A 14864-nucleotide genomic window follows, 5' to 3' on the forward strand; every position below is an offset into this window, starting at 1 on the left:
AGCCCCTGTTGAAATAATAAAAGCACATTTATCAGTCAAATTATGTATTTCATTTGTGATAGTTTAAGAATAAAACCTGACATGTATTTAATGCAGTTTGTATAACATCCAGTTTCATCAATAAGTTCGTGTGGAAAAGTTTTGCATATGTATGTATTGGACATAAAAACAAATCAGAGCTCATATTTTGATTACCCCACTGGTGTTCCAAGTCTGTCAGAGGTTTTGTTTCATACTGAGAACAGGTGTTTCATACTGAGACTGTCACAGGGAGAGAGTGGCTGATAAATAAATTAATAAGGTTCTGAAGTAGGTAGAAATTGTATTGTGTCGTTTTCTAATAGAAAACAGATTAAGTTTGATATTTTGAGATAACAAAGTGATTCATCTTAGGCTCTGAAGCTTATAGAATGAAAAGAATAAAATAAATAATCAAGTTGTCTGTACAAAAACAGATGAGAATTTAGATAAGTTGTGATCTTGATAATAGTGGGCCAGCGTGAGCTTCTGTAGAATCATTTCTTTGACTTATAATCTTCTTTTATCTGCCTTTGTATGTGTATACTTAATTTTCCTTCTTTGTTTGATTCCATCATCTTTTTTTTTTTTACACCCCTCTTTGTCTCCAGTTGCTGTTCTCCTGAAGGATGACTACTTTGTGAGAGGTGCTGGTCTGCCGGGGCGTTTTAAGGCTGAGAAGATGGAATTTCACTGGGGCCAGAGTAATGCATCAGCAGGCTCAGAACACAGCATAAATGGCAGGAGGTTCCCTGTAGAGGTAAAGCATTCTGTCACTACAATACACTTTGATAAACGTGCAATAAGTGGCCTTCAGGGTCATCGCAGAATGTTGGAGCCCAGCAAGTTACTGTAGTGTTTAGATGTATGTAGCCTTTATAGAGACCAAAAACTGTTTGTGAATGCCATGAACAGCAAAATGAAAGATAACACACACTTTTGCTTATAGATCATTCTTTATGGCATGGAATCAGTAATTATTGAAACATTATGCAGAAATCACTAGTGGCATAAAGTTGTGGCAGTATTGAGGCATCATGTTAATGCTTCTAAAATTAAGTTTTACTTCATCTCATCAAGAATCACCACTGAAGGCTCAAGATTTGGACAAAAAATAATTTCACTGTGCTTAAAAACTGTAAAAATGTGTCTAAAAAGATACAGTTGTCAGTGTTTTCAAACTTAGCATCGTGTTGCTTCTACTAGCGTGAGAGAATTTTAAATTTGGCTCAAAATAATGGTGTGGAACTTCACAGCTTTTGCATGTCAGAGTTGGTTAGCTAAACAATCACACATAAGCAAAAATGAGGGGGAAAATATCCCTGATGATATTATTTGATGGGGTTATTTCATTGTGTTTGGAAACTTCAAATGTTTGATCGAAAGTCTGCTTTACAACCTGTCGGTGTGGAGTTTGAACGATGTGGACATTTACTAGGCAGGGAGGGTTTCACAGATAGACAGATAGACATTTTCAAGTTGCATTATGGGATGTGTGGGCTCAAGCATTTTTGGAGCATACATACACATCCCCATATATCTGTAGGAGCTACCAGTGAGCATATCTCAGCCTCTGCTTCCTTTAAAGAGCACATGACAAGATGCATTTCAACTTTAATTGTCAGATATGATATAAGTTACAAGATACAATATATTGTAGTGTGTTGGGATAGGTGGATGGAGTGGTGATAGCTGAGTAGGCTAAAGTGGCTGTTCTAAATTGCCACGTATGCTAGCCATACACAGTCTTTTAATGTTCTTTATATTAATTCTTCTGTTCCTGCTAAGTTATAGTTGCTTTTTATGAAAGCAAAAGCCACAAGTGAAGTTGTGTTAACTGTTAATAGCCCCCATCTAGTATGGATCTGTAGGTGCTTGTTTATTGTTAAAAGTGTGCTTTGATGGAAATAAAGAGCATTTCCTGTGACTCATCTCTCTGTCTGCAGTATTGCGGTGCTGTACTCCAACCTTCAGCAGTACATAAAGAATCTTTCGATTCAATGTCAAGCATATCAAATCAATAAGAGCAAAGTTAAAAGGCGCAGGAGAAAAATAAAGTTTTGTTGTAAATTTTAAATCAAATGTTTACTGAAGCAGGATTTCGTACTTTTCTTGCTCTTAAAATGATTTCTGTGTCAGGTCATAGCAGATTTCTTAATGCCATTAATGCCTCAGAACAAAGAGCAGACCAATGAAACAAAGGAAGAACACACAGTAGGTAATAAAAGGAAGAAGGAAAAAAAATTACAAACTCTTGTAGTAAAGATATAAAGGGTATTACGTCCAAAGCCTTTTTTGTATAATTTATTCTGGCTCATTGATTCAAACAGAAATTCCACTCTTTTAATTATAATGCCTTTCAATTGAACATTTACAATGCCATCCCTATTCATTATCTAAAATGAATTTTCAAATGTGTCAAATGTGTTACATGAATAAAAAAAAAATACCTCCAACTATTGTCAAATGCTTAATAATTAGTGTAAATATACTTGTGTATAAAAAAAACAGGAAATTGCTGTTAGTGTGCCTCTCTGTCCTATCTCCAAACACACAGCAGGAGCCATCCTGTGTTTGTCTCTTGGCCCTGTTCTTTGGAGTCCTCTCTGCAGACACAGCTTTTGATGCTCTATGGCTGAGTAATTAGATTTATTTTTGCCACATCATTTTCTGTTGAGTGCAGTGTTAAAGGGCACTGGATTATATACAGCCATTACAAAGCTGTTGTGCATGTGGCTCTTGTGATGGTCTGCTTCTAAATAAGACGATGGAATTCACTTTAATGACTAATTAGAGCAGCTGTTAGGAAAAAAACTGCAATAACAATAAAATTATGCCCTGCAGATACATCGTTTATAGATGTGACACATAGATTTGTAGCTCAGAATGTCTTTGTGTGTAGAGGTTTTTGCATTGACCTTTTTGTCAAAGAACATGGTTATTGTGCTTGAAATTTCCTTATGTTTTCTACTTAAAAACATAAGGAACAAACCTACTAGGGGTATGTGGAAAGATTATGAAATAGTATAAAATACATTTACTTGGTAACTTGGTGTGATGCTGATTTTCAGTACATTTAATTGCACAAGAAACATAACCTCAGTTAGTTGTACATTCTGAACAGCACAATTAAGACACACTACGTGAAAAATAGTTTGCTAGTAAAAAAATTGAAATGGATAATAACTAAAAGTAATGGTTAAATGATACAGTACAAATGCAAACCTTGACCAGACCTGCTGAAATAAAGCAAAAGGGACCTAAACCTGAACACTGACAGTTACAGTACTTCTGTGTCCTGTCCAGTATGGAAAATATAATAACCCCATGCATTTTTATAAAGGAATGGGGTTAAATAATTTGTTAAATTTAAAAGAACAATACTTGTATTCTCAATGAAGGACTACATCACACCAGAAGGTTGCTTTAGAGTATGTGTGCTTGTGCATAGAATCTGAATACATATTAGCAATCATGAGCGAAGCTCTACCATTTGGATTCAAAGAAAGTCTGGTGTATTTTTCAAAATTCAAGGAACTGGTGACCCTGTTTTTATAACATTTATTCTGTTAATGTGCATGTGAAGAGCAAGCATCCCACATAGAATTGACGTGATGCACAGTATGATGGGGACTGAATTTTCATAAGTGACACCGTGGCGAAATGTTCAAAGAAATGACCACATAAGAAAAAATAGGACATACAAGAATAACCAGTCATGGCAACCTCAAGCATTCATATTAACTATTATGTCATGTCAAGTATTAATATATGTATATGGAGCACCACATGTAGAAACAGCACAGAATGTGAGGTGTTGAGGTTTTTTTTGTTTTGTTTTTTTAATTATTATTCTTCTCTTTTTCAATAAGTCAGCCTACATGCATCAGACGTGATGTATTATTTCACACCCAGGAACCAGAAATGAAAGAGTGAAATGAAGTGATGAATAGTTGAAGGGGAATATAGTCACGCAGGATCTAGCCTTTGGCCGTGTTACAGCTTCATCCTGTGAGATGTGGCATTTTCATATTTCATATTTATGCCTTGACAGAATTTGATGTATCTGAGATTATATTACATCTGACATCACACATGCAGCAGAACTCTACCTTGTATAAATGTTTGTGTTTGATAAACCCAGTGATCTTTTATAGCAGAGGTTGGCTTTTGTTTTGAGGCACATATGTTTTGTTCTTCGAGAGCTGAGGCAGCATGACCTTGGAGGTTGAGCTCCGGGGCTTATTTGTCTGTGCTAAACAGAGACTGTTTTCCAATCTGCTGTCTAATTATCTCTCTGTCTCTCTCTCCAAATGAGTCACTTTTGCCCCGAGTCTCTGGTAACACACTGCATAAAGCATTTACTCTTACAGCAGGGGGAAAAAAAAAAAAAAACTCTCAAAAGTGTTTATCCCACCTGCCCAGAAGCTTGAAAACATACACAAATATAGTTCACACATTAGGTACAGGGGGTGGAAAGACAATTCAGTGAGCAGTGTTAGGGAACTACTCTGCCTTTGAATACGGTCCTGTTAAAAAAACAAAACCCCAAAAAAAAAGAAAAAGAAAAAAAAAACAAAAAACGTATGGGCTGCTCGGCCTGTGGCTCCCGAGCTTGACATTAATCTAGCCATGGCCTTTTTCATGGGAGTGAAGTGGGAAATCGATAGATGGACCACCTGTTCGCTCAAACAGCACAATGAAAAATGAAACAGTGGATTTTTTTTTTTCCAGCCTCGGGGTACCGTAGGGAGATCTTTTCTAATAATATATTAGAGTGTCACCAAGGTTAGATTAATTATACATGGATTACAAATCACACCTTGGGAAGGTTATGTGTTTGCACCCATTACTGCGGATGAATGAAGTGTTAGGGTGGGTGCACAGTGCAGTACATTTCCGAACAAGAGTTCCGGTACCAGTGAAAGCACATATGCCACAGGAAGTTGATTAAGAATATAGAGTACAGTGTTTCCCCAAGGATGGAGTTGTAGCAGCGGAGGTGAAGCATGTGTGCTGAGCCTGATTGCAAAAATGTTTCTTTTGCACATGCAGTGCAGGCATTTTAAACTCATGTGAAAATTCAGACGTGATTTGACACACAAGCTTTCATTTAGTGTTGGCTAGTGGCTAGCTGGCTGTTCAAACAGTTTATTCTTAACAGTACTTTTTCCCAGAATTAACTTGCATCATACTTAAGTGTAACAACATTTTCAATGATAAAATAACTTTGATTTATGCTATTTCTTTAAGGGAATCCTTTCCAAATAATATGGAACATTAAAATCAGTCGTCTTTGAGATTTTTAGACTTTGAGAAAGCCTTTGTGTCATGGTGGCCCTTGTACATAGTAAGACTTACCTCCAAGAAGAATAAAGCCACTGATGTATGTGCAGTAGGCCTGTCTACTATCTTTATATCATGATGAATCTTCCAAAAATTGTTTGTATCACAGATGGGTCTCCTTGTGCATTCGTATCAAATAATTGTGTCTGCTGTAACCTTACAGTGCATAAGTCCTATCAACTTCATTATTGCCATCTACTGCGTGTTGTCATTATAGTTGTGGAGACATTATCTGGTGTTGTAGTGCAAAATAATATAAGTTCAGTTTTTAAAGGCATGAGTTGGAGTCCTTTCCTCTTCTCTAGTGAAAATAAATAAATAAATCAGCAACAGCGGTCATATTTCAGCAGGGGCGTAATGCTGCTGCTAGGTGCATACAGGGGAAGCACTGCATTAAGAGTCTCAGATAAGTCAAGACTAATGGGAATGCGTATGGCACCCCTGAGAGATTAACTGCAAACTAAGAAAACTCATACTAATACCCAAACACATATGCAGCATGTAGATAAAAGCACTGCAAACTTTTGAAACATATGGTAAATTGAAAAACACATTCGCTAATTTGAAAAAAAAAAAACATATGAAGCTGCTACAAATACTGAAAATGCAGCACAGCATAACCACACATAGAAAGCCCAAGTAAATACAGAAGAGCAAACTACAGACATAAATGCAGTTGAACTGAAAAGTAAGGAACACACCTGAACAAACAAATTGTCTTTAAGGTTTATGGCGCATGAAAGCCAACACTCAGTCTCAACCGTATTGGAAAATGAGTGAACAATGAATTGGGAAACACTAAGAAAAGGCTAACGCTAGGTATATAGCAAATGCAGTAATATCTGAATCCTGCAGTTAGAATGGTGAGTATGTTCTCTTTGTCTGCTGGTGGTTTGTCTGTTTGCGTGTGTTAAGTTGCAGTGTGATGAGTGTCTAGCATTGTGTCTGATTCACAAAAGCCATCATAGCAACAGTGACACATCATCGACTCAGTGTATGTGTTTTTCTGAGGAGCCATATGACAGGAGACAGACTGCAGCAGGATTTTTTTTTTTTGCATTGATGTGAAATAGCAGCTGTGACATTGAGTGTAGCACTGGAACCAGTATTAATGCTGAGATTGGTATTTACCTGGTATTTTAGTTTCACTCAGCTACATATTGTATAATATTAAGTCAATGTGAACATTAGCAAAGTCAGTGGCTGTAGTGTAACAACCATTCAGAGTTGTTGTGTTTTTATTTTAAATGTACATGGGTGAATACATTATAACTAAGTTTACTGACCCGTAATCCACTCATCCTGTTGTGCTGTGCTTTTTCATTGTTCATTAAGTTCCATATTAGTAATAGTAATAATAATGTGAAAAGTTTCACGTGTTGCAACAGCCTCTGTACAAATTTTCTGACACTTTTCTTTTTGAAAATGAGTGCTGTAGCACTTTGTAGGTGGCTAAGTAAAAGGATAACTTATATCGTTGAGTGTGATTGGAGTGAGAGAATCATACTGTTTTAAAAAAGACACATTTACCTCCTAACAACAAAAAGCTGTGGTAACACTGTTGTTGGAAGGAAAGAAGAATAAATTTGTACTGCTGTGATGAATCTAAGATCTCTCCATGCACAAATGTATTTGTTGAAGTTTTCTCCTCTTGCCTCAATCTCTTGCTGTCTTGGGAAATCATGCCAAACATGACTTTGTTTTTCACCTGTTTGTGCTTAAATGGAAACTTGTGAATGCAGAGCAGCTTTCAGCATTTGTGTTTGCACTCATCTTGTGCCGGAAAACGAAACAAAAAATTCAGGGCTATAGAATGAATTTAGACTAAACAAAGGCTCAGGAGATGTGGACAGCATGGGTTGTCTGCTCTTGAGAGAAAACCGGAGGTAAATTATAAAGCTCAAATAATGTTTTGTTGTCTTTCAGTTTCCTCCTGTTACCTTTGGTCTTTCTCAAGCTGCGGATGGTTATTGGTGCACACTATTTTCAGATTTGTCTTTATGTATTTCTCTGTGCAACAGAATGGTAAATTTTGTAGTGACAAAAACAAACATATGTAAATAGATTTGAATGTTAATAGGACTGAAAGATTATTCTCCTTAAAATGAACAACTTTCAATGATATCTGTGGATGTGAATGAAATCTAGTGCAAAGAGGGGTTTTGTGTCAGAGCTCACAAATATATAGTGAAACCAAGCATGCAGTTAAGTGATTCAAATCACTTTTGGCAATATTTGTTTTTATTGGCTGCTATGAAAGTGTTTGATAATTGAATATCACATCTTCTAGTCTGCTGTTAACAAAAGCAGGTCACATGAGCTAATGTCAGCGAGTAAATGAAGCCTAAGGGGGCCAGCTTAATTGGCTGATGTAGTTAATAACATCTGAAGGGTGATGAATGGCCAGGGCTCTTTCTTGCTGAGTTCCCAGACAACAAATTAGTTCAATTAAAGACTGCAGTTAAAAGGACTGATCACTTAAATTCACTTAAATTGTCTGAATTGAGTCATTATGTACCTGGTTAAGACCTGCACAATGCATTAATTGATTTAGCCTTGTTTATACTACATTTATTTTTATTTTTTGCATCTGTTGGTAGCACAGCCAATTGCAGCTATGGTTTCTCGTAAGTTTCCTTGGAAAAAGAAAAAAATCGAGCGTACCCTTTAATTAAATCAACATCTAGGACCTCTTTCTTATTGCCAATTAACTTGGCTCAGTGACATGAAAGGGTTTTTCATTTTAAAGAGGCTCAAGACAGAGAGATGATGGACAGCTCCAATTGCTACTTTTAGAATCATTTGATGATTTTGATCAGCATGACCATAATTGGTATGCTTTGAACTGAAAGGAATGAGAATCTTTTTTTATAGGAAACAGAGCCTTGACAGGTATATGATGTATTCCGTGCGTGATGGTTTTCACTTTATATGTCGCACATCTTAAGCCATGTTGTGAAATCAGATGCAGTGGTTTTGGGTGATTTAAGGTAATTGTGAGCAATGATTAAAAGCCTGCCATTCTGTCAGATCTCATCACGGGAAAAGATCACAATCCTCCAGTTATTCCTCTCTGCTCGTGACTGTGTCTGTGAGGGCAGACGCCCTGAGGAATGGGATGCTGTATTTCTCTAGCATCCTGCACGAGTGGCAGAACACAAAAAGGAATGACACAGATTATGGGAGATATATGAGAGTGATAAATACATCCTCTTTTATGCCCCTCAAAACAGCTTTTCATCAGCTCCTCAGCAGTGTGTCCAAGTGATTGATGACAAGACTGTTCGTTCTCCTTGTCCACTCCTCAAGCTGTTTATGCTCTGTTTCCCATCCCAGATGCAGATCTACCTTTACAATTCCGATGACTTTGACAGCCTCAGCGCTGCCATCAAGGAAAGACGCATCATTTCCGCCATGGCTGTCTTCTTTGAGGTAAAGTAGCACAAGAGCTGAAGATTAAGACAAATGCAATCAGAAGAAAACAAATACTTCACAAGTGCTCTTATAGAACGTAGACATTTTTTGTCCATGCTTGTGTCTCTCCACCACTTTGGTCAAGACTGAAAGATCTCAGCAACCAAGGGATGAATCGATTACCATGACAATTGGCGCAGACAGTCATATCTCTGGATGAATTGTAATCACTTTGATGATCCCCTGACATTTCATGTAGGGCAAAACAGGTGAAGCATTTCTATTTGTCCAGTACTTTGATCTGGCTAAAGACCAGCATAACTAATAACATTCCCATCAGCCTTAGCTGTACTTTGTGTTAGTGCTAATATACATATCTAAGCATGCTAATGTGCTAAACTAAGAAAAAAAGAAAATGTCCTTTTTAAAGGCTCCTAGAATGCCTTTATGTGCATAAAAAGTGCAAAGATAGAAATACCAGTTAGAGTCAAACCAGATGGAGAAAAAACAAAACAAAAACGATGTGAACCAATGATGACTTCAGGGGACTAGTTGGAATTGTCCTGTTATGAGAAGTATGAAAATGTAAATATCTTTTTTCTTTTTTTTTCTAGGTCAGCAAAATAATAGATATTTGTTAGAGATGATCTGTGGCACCTGTGTTGTGATAGAATAGTTGTTCTTCTCCCAGCAGCTGATTATTTTTCTGTTCTGTGGCACATTGCAGATTGCTTACTGTGATACTACAAATTGTCCCCTGAAGGTCTACACACATAAGCTCTTAATAGACAAGAATGGTCCTAATTTCTGTTAACTGTAAAAACACCTGAGAGATTTATTAACCGTGGAAAAGCACACACCAGCAGTACTGACAACTCCAGGGCCCCTCTCCATGTTACACTCTTAATTTCTATTAGCAGAATCTTGGCGATTGATGGCAGGTAATCAATGCGGGCTAACATTCAGCTTAATAGTGTATAGAGAAGGGTCAGCTCTCAGGAAGAGGGCACCTGGAATGGGGACACAGGTGTTTATAATGTAGGTCTACTCTCAGACAGTGATAAAATCGTGTGTGTACGAGGACCTAAATGCCTCCGCTGGGTTCTGACAGCCCTATTGCTTACTGCAATTAGCACCACCATACGCAATCCGCTGAATAGCACTTTACATTGTGAGGGTTTTTTAAGCGGGCACACACACCTTGGCTCAAATTTACCATTTCTAATCAATGAGGAGAGTTCTTTCTGTGCTCCCCAAAGACCTATTAATGGCCTCTAAGGTGTGCATATTATCCGCATTCAGCATTTGGTTCCACACACTTAATCTCCTCTGACTGACCTGAATTAATGTTGAGAAAGGGAAGATTGGTCCTCGTATCCCAACACTGTTTTGTCCAGTCTCTGAAGTAGGACATTGATAATATTGTAGAATGTGTGACTAAACAATATTTGTCAGTCTTCAGGATCACTGCAAAGAATTAACAGTAGGCCTAAGACATAAAGGGAATTTGTGCCTCTACAGAGAGCTAACAGCTAGGAGTTATGGGATACCAGCAACTACAGAACGTTGAACAAAGCTCATGACATTATCAAATGTGTTTGTTAAGCATTAAATCTCTGAGGTGGTCCATAGGTTAATTTACACACACACACACAGATAACTTTGCTAGAACAGTCTCAGGTAAAAAATAAATGAAGTGCACTCTTCAGTTTAATAGTAGCACTAGCTTTATGCTGCGCCATGTTAAGAACAAGCACCCAGTTGCCATGTCCGAGGGTGGCTTACAGTCAGAGATCATGAGATAGTAGTAGCACACCACCAAAAACTGAACATGACCACAGGACTGAATCAACCTACAAAATCTCACCAAAAGATGAACATCACAGATTTCACAATAGTAACAGATGGTATTAGATGCTGCTAGATTGTATTTTACTCTAGAGATGTTGCCCTGTTTCTACCCCATGTTTTTTTAATTTCATATTGATCGTCTTTAGTCATTATGTTAGTTTATTATTCTAGTCTTGTAATCCCTTTTGTAATCCTTTGTCTCTGGACATTTCCTGCAGCTGGGGCAAAAAGACAATCCTGCCGTGGATCCCATCATCCAGGGACTGAAAGGAGTAGTGCATCATGGTAAGCAATGGGAAAGCAGACTCATCAAACCTGCTTCATATAGAACAATCTTTGATTACGTATATGGGAAGTCCTTAGTTTAAAATCTCTTCTACATGAAACAGTATAGTGGGAAATAATTTTATGTGACATGAATGTACAATTATCCCGCACAAAATCACTCTGGCTCATTTTCTTACAAACTCAAATTAGAGCTTGACAAGAAACCATCTTTCCCTTGTTAGTGTAGCTCCACAGCAGGATACCTCCAAGGAACTTCACTCACAGACAAAGAAGTATTAATTACATATGAGCATCAATTCAACATTACTCTTGTTTTATTCCAATTCAGACAGGCTCACATTCACATTTTAACTGTTAAATGTCTTATGTTGTTGTCCATAGCACAGTTCTTCATGGCACATTGTCTTAAACGAATGCTGATGTGCCAGCTTAACTGCAAGCATGACTTGTGCAAGCCATAAGCAGATGTTTTAGCATGACTGTAATTTTTTACTGCATGTGGGGACACAGCATCTCCGTTTACACAGACACCTATTACTTGTTTTACAACCTGCCGCTCACGGCCTTTATGTGAGCATAAACATACACTGACAAGGACATGTAAATGAATGAGGATATATGGCAGCACGGTGTATTGCTCTGTGCCCATGCTGCTTTATACAAGACTAGTGCTGAGCTTCGTTGAACCATTTCTAATTATAATTTCACTCCCTGTACTTTCTGGAGATGAATGTTTGATACTGTGCAGAGTGCGTGCTGGTGAGGTTATGACTTTTTGTCTTGAACTTTCGGGAAAAAGAGAAAAATTTGTGCAATTTTCTAAAAGAGGAGGAAAAGACACACACACACAAAAAGCACATAAAGGAAAACAAGCTTTCTGAGAGACCACTAGTTTCTTAAAAAAAAAAAAAAGAATTGGCCTCAGAATCAGAAAATGGGTCACTTTGTTCAGTGAAATTTCTGCACATGAAATTTCATTGAAGTAATTGCAACAAGAAAATAGCCTTTTTTCTGATTGGTTTTCAGTTCATTTAAGACCATTTCACTTGTGGTTTTCCCTTCACAGAGGTATTTACAGTACACCTTACTTGTTCTTGTTATTTAACTTTGATAATGGCATGTTGTCGTTCTTTGGTTATGCCAGATTAGTTTCCAAACCTCCCAACAGTTTACAAAAGTGGCTGAACTCTGTGCTGTGTAGCTACACAGATGTTCGTGCTAACGCCACAGTACCTCTCATCTCGCAGCTGAAAGAGAGCACTGTGTGGGTGTGGTGGTTTTTGGACTCTGTTCCTCCTGGCTGCTAAATGCTTCTCGCCTCCTCCCCTGTTAGGGTGGTTGGTTTTCCACTAGCTCGTTATCCCACAGTCATCCATCCATCAGCATCTCAGCGGCCCATGAGCGATAGGGCACGTACACTGTCTGAAGACGGGGAGAAGAAAGGCTGTGAATACTGAATTTGACTCTGAGCACAGATGAGGCGTGGGCCTGAGGCTTCCAGTGCCTCAATCATCCTATCAGTCCAATCACCCCAAGCCTGAGCTGTAAGAGATTGGATTTCACGTAATTTTGGCTTTATTCTGATTTTTCAAGTCATAATTTGAGGGACAAACAAGCCCACTTGCGTTGGCCCCACATCTCGCATGTGTAGGAGATAGAAGGCTCCTCTGGATCACAGGCTCGTTCCTTTATGTGTTTTCCACAGCTTTGCTTGGTTCTGATCACAGAGGATATAACAGATCTGGTTATCATTTGGATTGGTCTTAATCCTTGTGGCCCATGCCGCAGTAGTTATACGAAGCAGAGCGGGCTGCCACCTAGCCACAGATCAACTGTCAGAGCAGGCTTTTTTATCTGACTTCTCTCCTTTTGGTCCTTTCTCAGCCCATCTGAGTAGAGAGATCTGGCCAGAGTGATAACAAGTGCCTAGGCTTTTAACTGCTGTCACCATCATTCCACGAGTGGAGGTTCCAGGAAAGCAATAAAAATGCTACAGGGACAGTGAAATGAAACAACCTTGTAAATGTTGGTGTAAATGCTGCTCAAGATATGCAGGGTTTTAGCAAAGCACTGAAGAGTGAAAGATGTGATATTTTTGTACCTGTACAGAAGATTGCTGCTTTTCGTTTCAGGGTATTGACAAGTATTGATCCTTTGCTTTACCCAGAAAAGGAGACCAACCTCAGGTCATTCATCCTGAGGGACCTGCTGCCATCATCAGTGGACGGTTATTACCGATACACTGGCTCTCTGACCACGCCGCCCTGCAGCAAGGTAGTGGAATGGATCATCTTCTCCAGGCCTGTGTATCTGTCCTACTCACAGGTGCGTTAAGTCCACACACGCACATGCACATGCACATACACACATATACAGACACACACACAAAGCTATATTCTCCATGTACAGTCAGATCCCATTTGCCCACAGTCAGTGGACCACTTGTTGTCCCACGGTGTTGATGCACAAGCAATTTTTCACCTCATCTACCTCTCCTCTCTCTTCCCTTTTCCCTCATTCCTCCCGAACTCTTTGGCATATGAAACCACAACTGCCTGTGAATGTAGTGGATGATTAAGGGGAAGCCAGTTGCTGGCATTTGAATGATCACAAGATGAATTTTATGCATATATCATGATGTTTGTCTTTGGCTCTCATACTATTAAAGTAGTTCCAATGTAGAAATGTTTATTTATTTAAATATTTGTTTCTATAAATAATTTCAGTAAAGGTTTAACTTTTGCATTTCAAAGCACTCACCTATGCACAGGGTACAGAATTAGCGCTCGCCAAATGCAAATAAAAAGCTATATTGGTGAATAAAAGAAAGCCACCGTTGGTGTGTTGCTGAAATAGATCTACTACACCGCAGACTCTTATCACTACAACACATAAGTTGGCTGACCAGCCCTGCACACTGGTGGTGGCATGCAGCGTATGACAACTGGTTAATAACTGTATCGCAGTTCTTAGATGGAACCTTGCTGTCCGCCGTTGCTATGGTTATCTAGCTAGCTTATTGTTCCCACTGGTGACATTTATCTGTCGTAAGCATTTGATGCAACTCAGCTGTGAAGAATGCAGGAAGACATAGTATTGAATAAACAAGGACATTTTATTTCTTTTCTGTGAAAGTGAACACAGTGCACAGCCTTTCACTGACTATTGTGCCTATCTCACCCTTTTTAGTATGAAGCACTTTTCTGTAACTGCTGGAATTTACTGGTACTTTTTCTCACACTTTCACAGTTATCTTCCAGGAGGATTTAATTCCTACAACAACACTGCCAGACTCATCACATACTCGTTACCCACAAGGCCCGCTTCCTTTAAAGGGAGGTGGGCAGTTAGGCTGTGGGTTTATTCACCTAACGTATTAAAAAAAATTTAGTAACTATATTAATTCATATAATTATAAAGGTTTTGTTTTGTTTTTTCAACCTTGATAGACAGGGCGGAATTGTTATTTGTAGAAGTTCTCAATGCAGAAAAATGTCTGATTGATATACTGTTATGTCTTCAGGTTATTGAGGTGGGGCTCATTTTGAACTATTTTGTGTTGAACTGCAAGTAGGGATTATTTTCATAACTGATGAAGCTGCTGATTATTTTCTCCATTCACTGATTGATTGTTTGATTTCAAAATTCTGAAAATATGTAGAGCCTGAAGTGACACCTTCACAAACCGCATTACTATTGTTCTGTGCATTGTTTGTACAACTTCAGTTTAATGACCAGTTTAAGGCAGTTTACCAGCAATTGACATACAGATCAAAAGGTTAATATTGGAACCTGTATGTGCTTCACAACAGCTCTGCTCAACTGTTTTTTGCCATTTGTGATTTTCAAAGATAGTATATGCTAAATGAACACACATACTTTTTGCTGATCCCATACACAGTCCTTTGCTGCATCTTTTATACATACACTTCTTGGGTTACCCAGCT

The 14864-nt window shown here is 38.3% G+C and overlaps 1 protein-coding gene across 3 annotated transcripts in view; it reads left to right on the plus strand.

The window, feature by feature from the left end:
• ca16b (carbonic anhydrase XVI b) overlaps positions 1 to 14864 on the plus strand; it is a 99887-nt gene that overhangs the window by 55920 nt on the left and 29103 nt on the right. For all 3 annotated transcript variants that reach the window (XM_046383544.1, XM_046383546.1, XM_046383545.1), the window contains exons 4-7: positions 630 to 778; positions 8701 to 8796; positions 10848 to 10914; positions 13085 to 13242. In XM_046383544.1, coding sequence (XP_046239500.1) covers positions 630 to 778; positions 8701 to 8796; positions 10848 to 10914; positions 13085 to 13242 — 470 coding nt within the window. The remainder of the gene's footprint in view (positions 1 to 629; positions 779 to 8700; positions 8797 to 10847; positions 10915 to 13084; positions 13243 to 14864) is intronic.

This window comes from Scatophagus argus, chromosome 3 (genome assembly GCF_020382885.2).
Source record: "Scatophagus argus isolate fScaArg1 chromosome 3, fScaArg1.pri, whole genome shotgun sequence".
Taxonomy (NCBI): domain Eukaryota; kingdom Metazoa; phylum Chordata; class Actinopteri; family Scatophagidae; genus Scatophagus; species Scatophagus argus.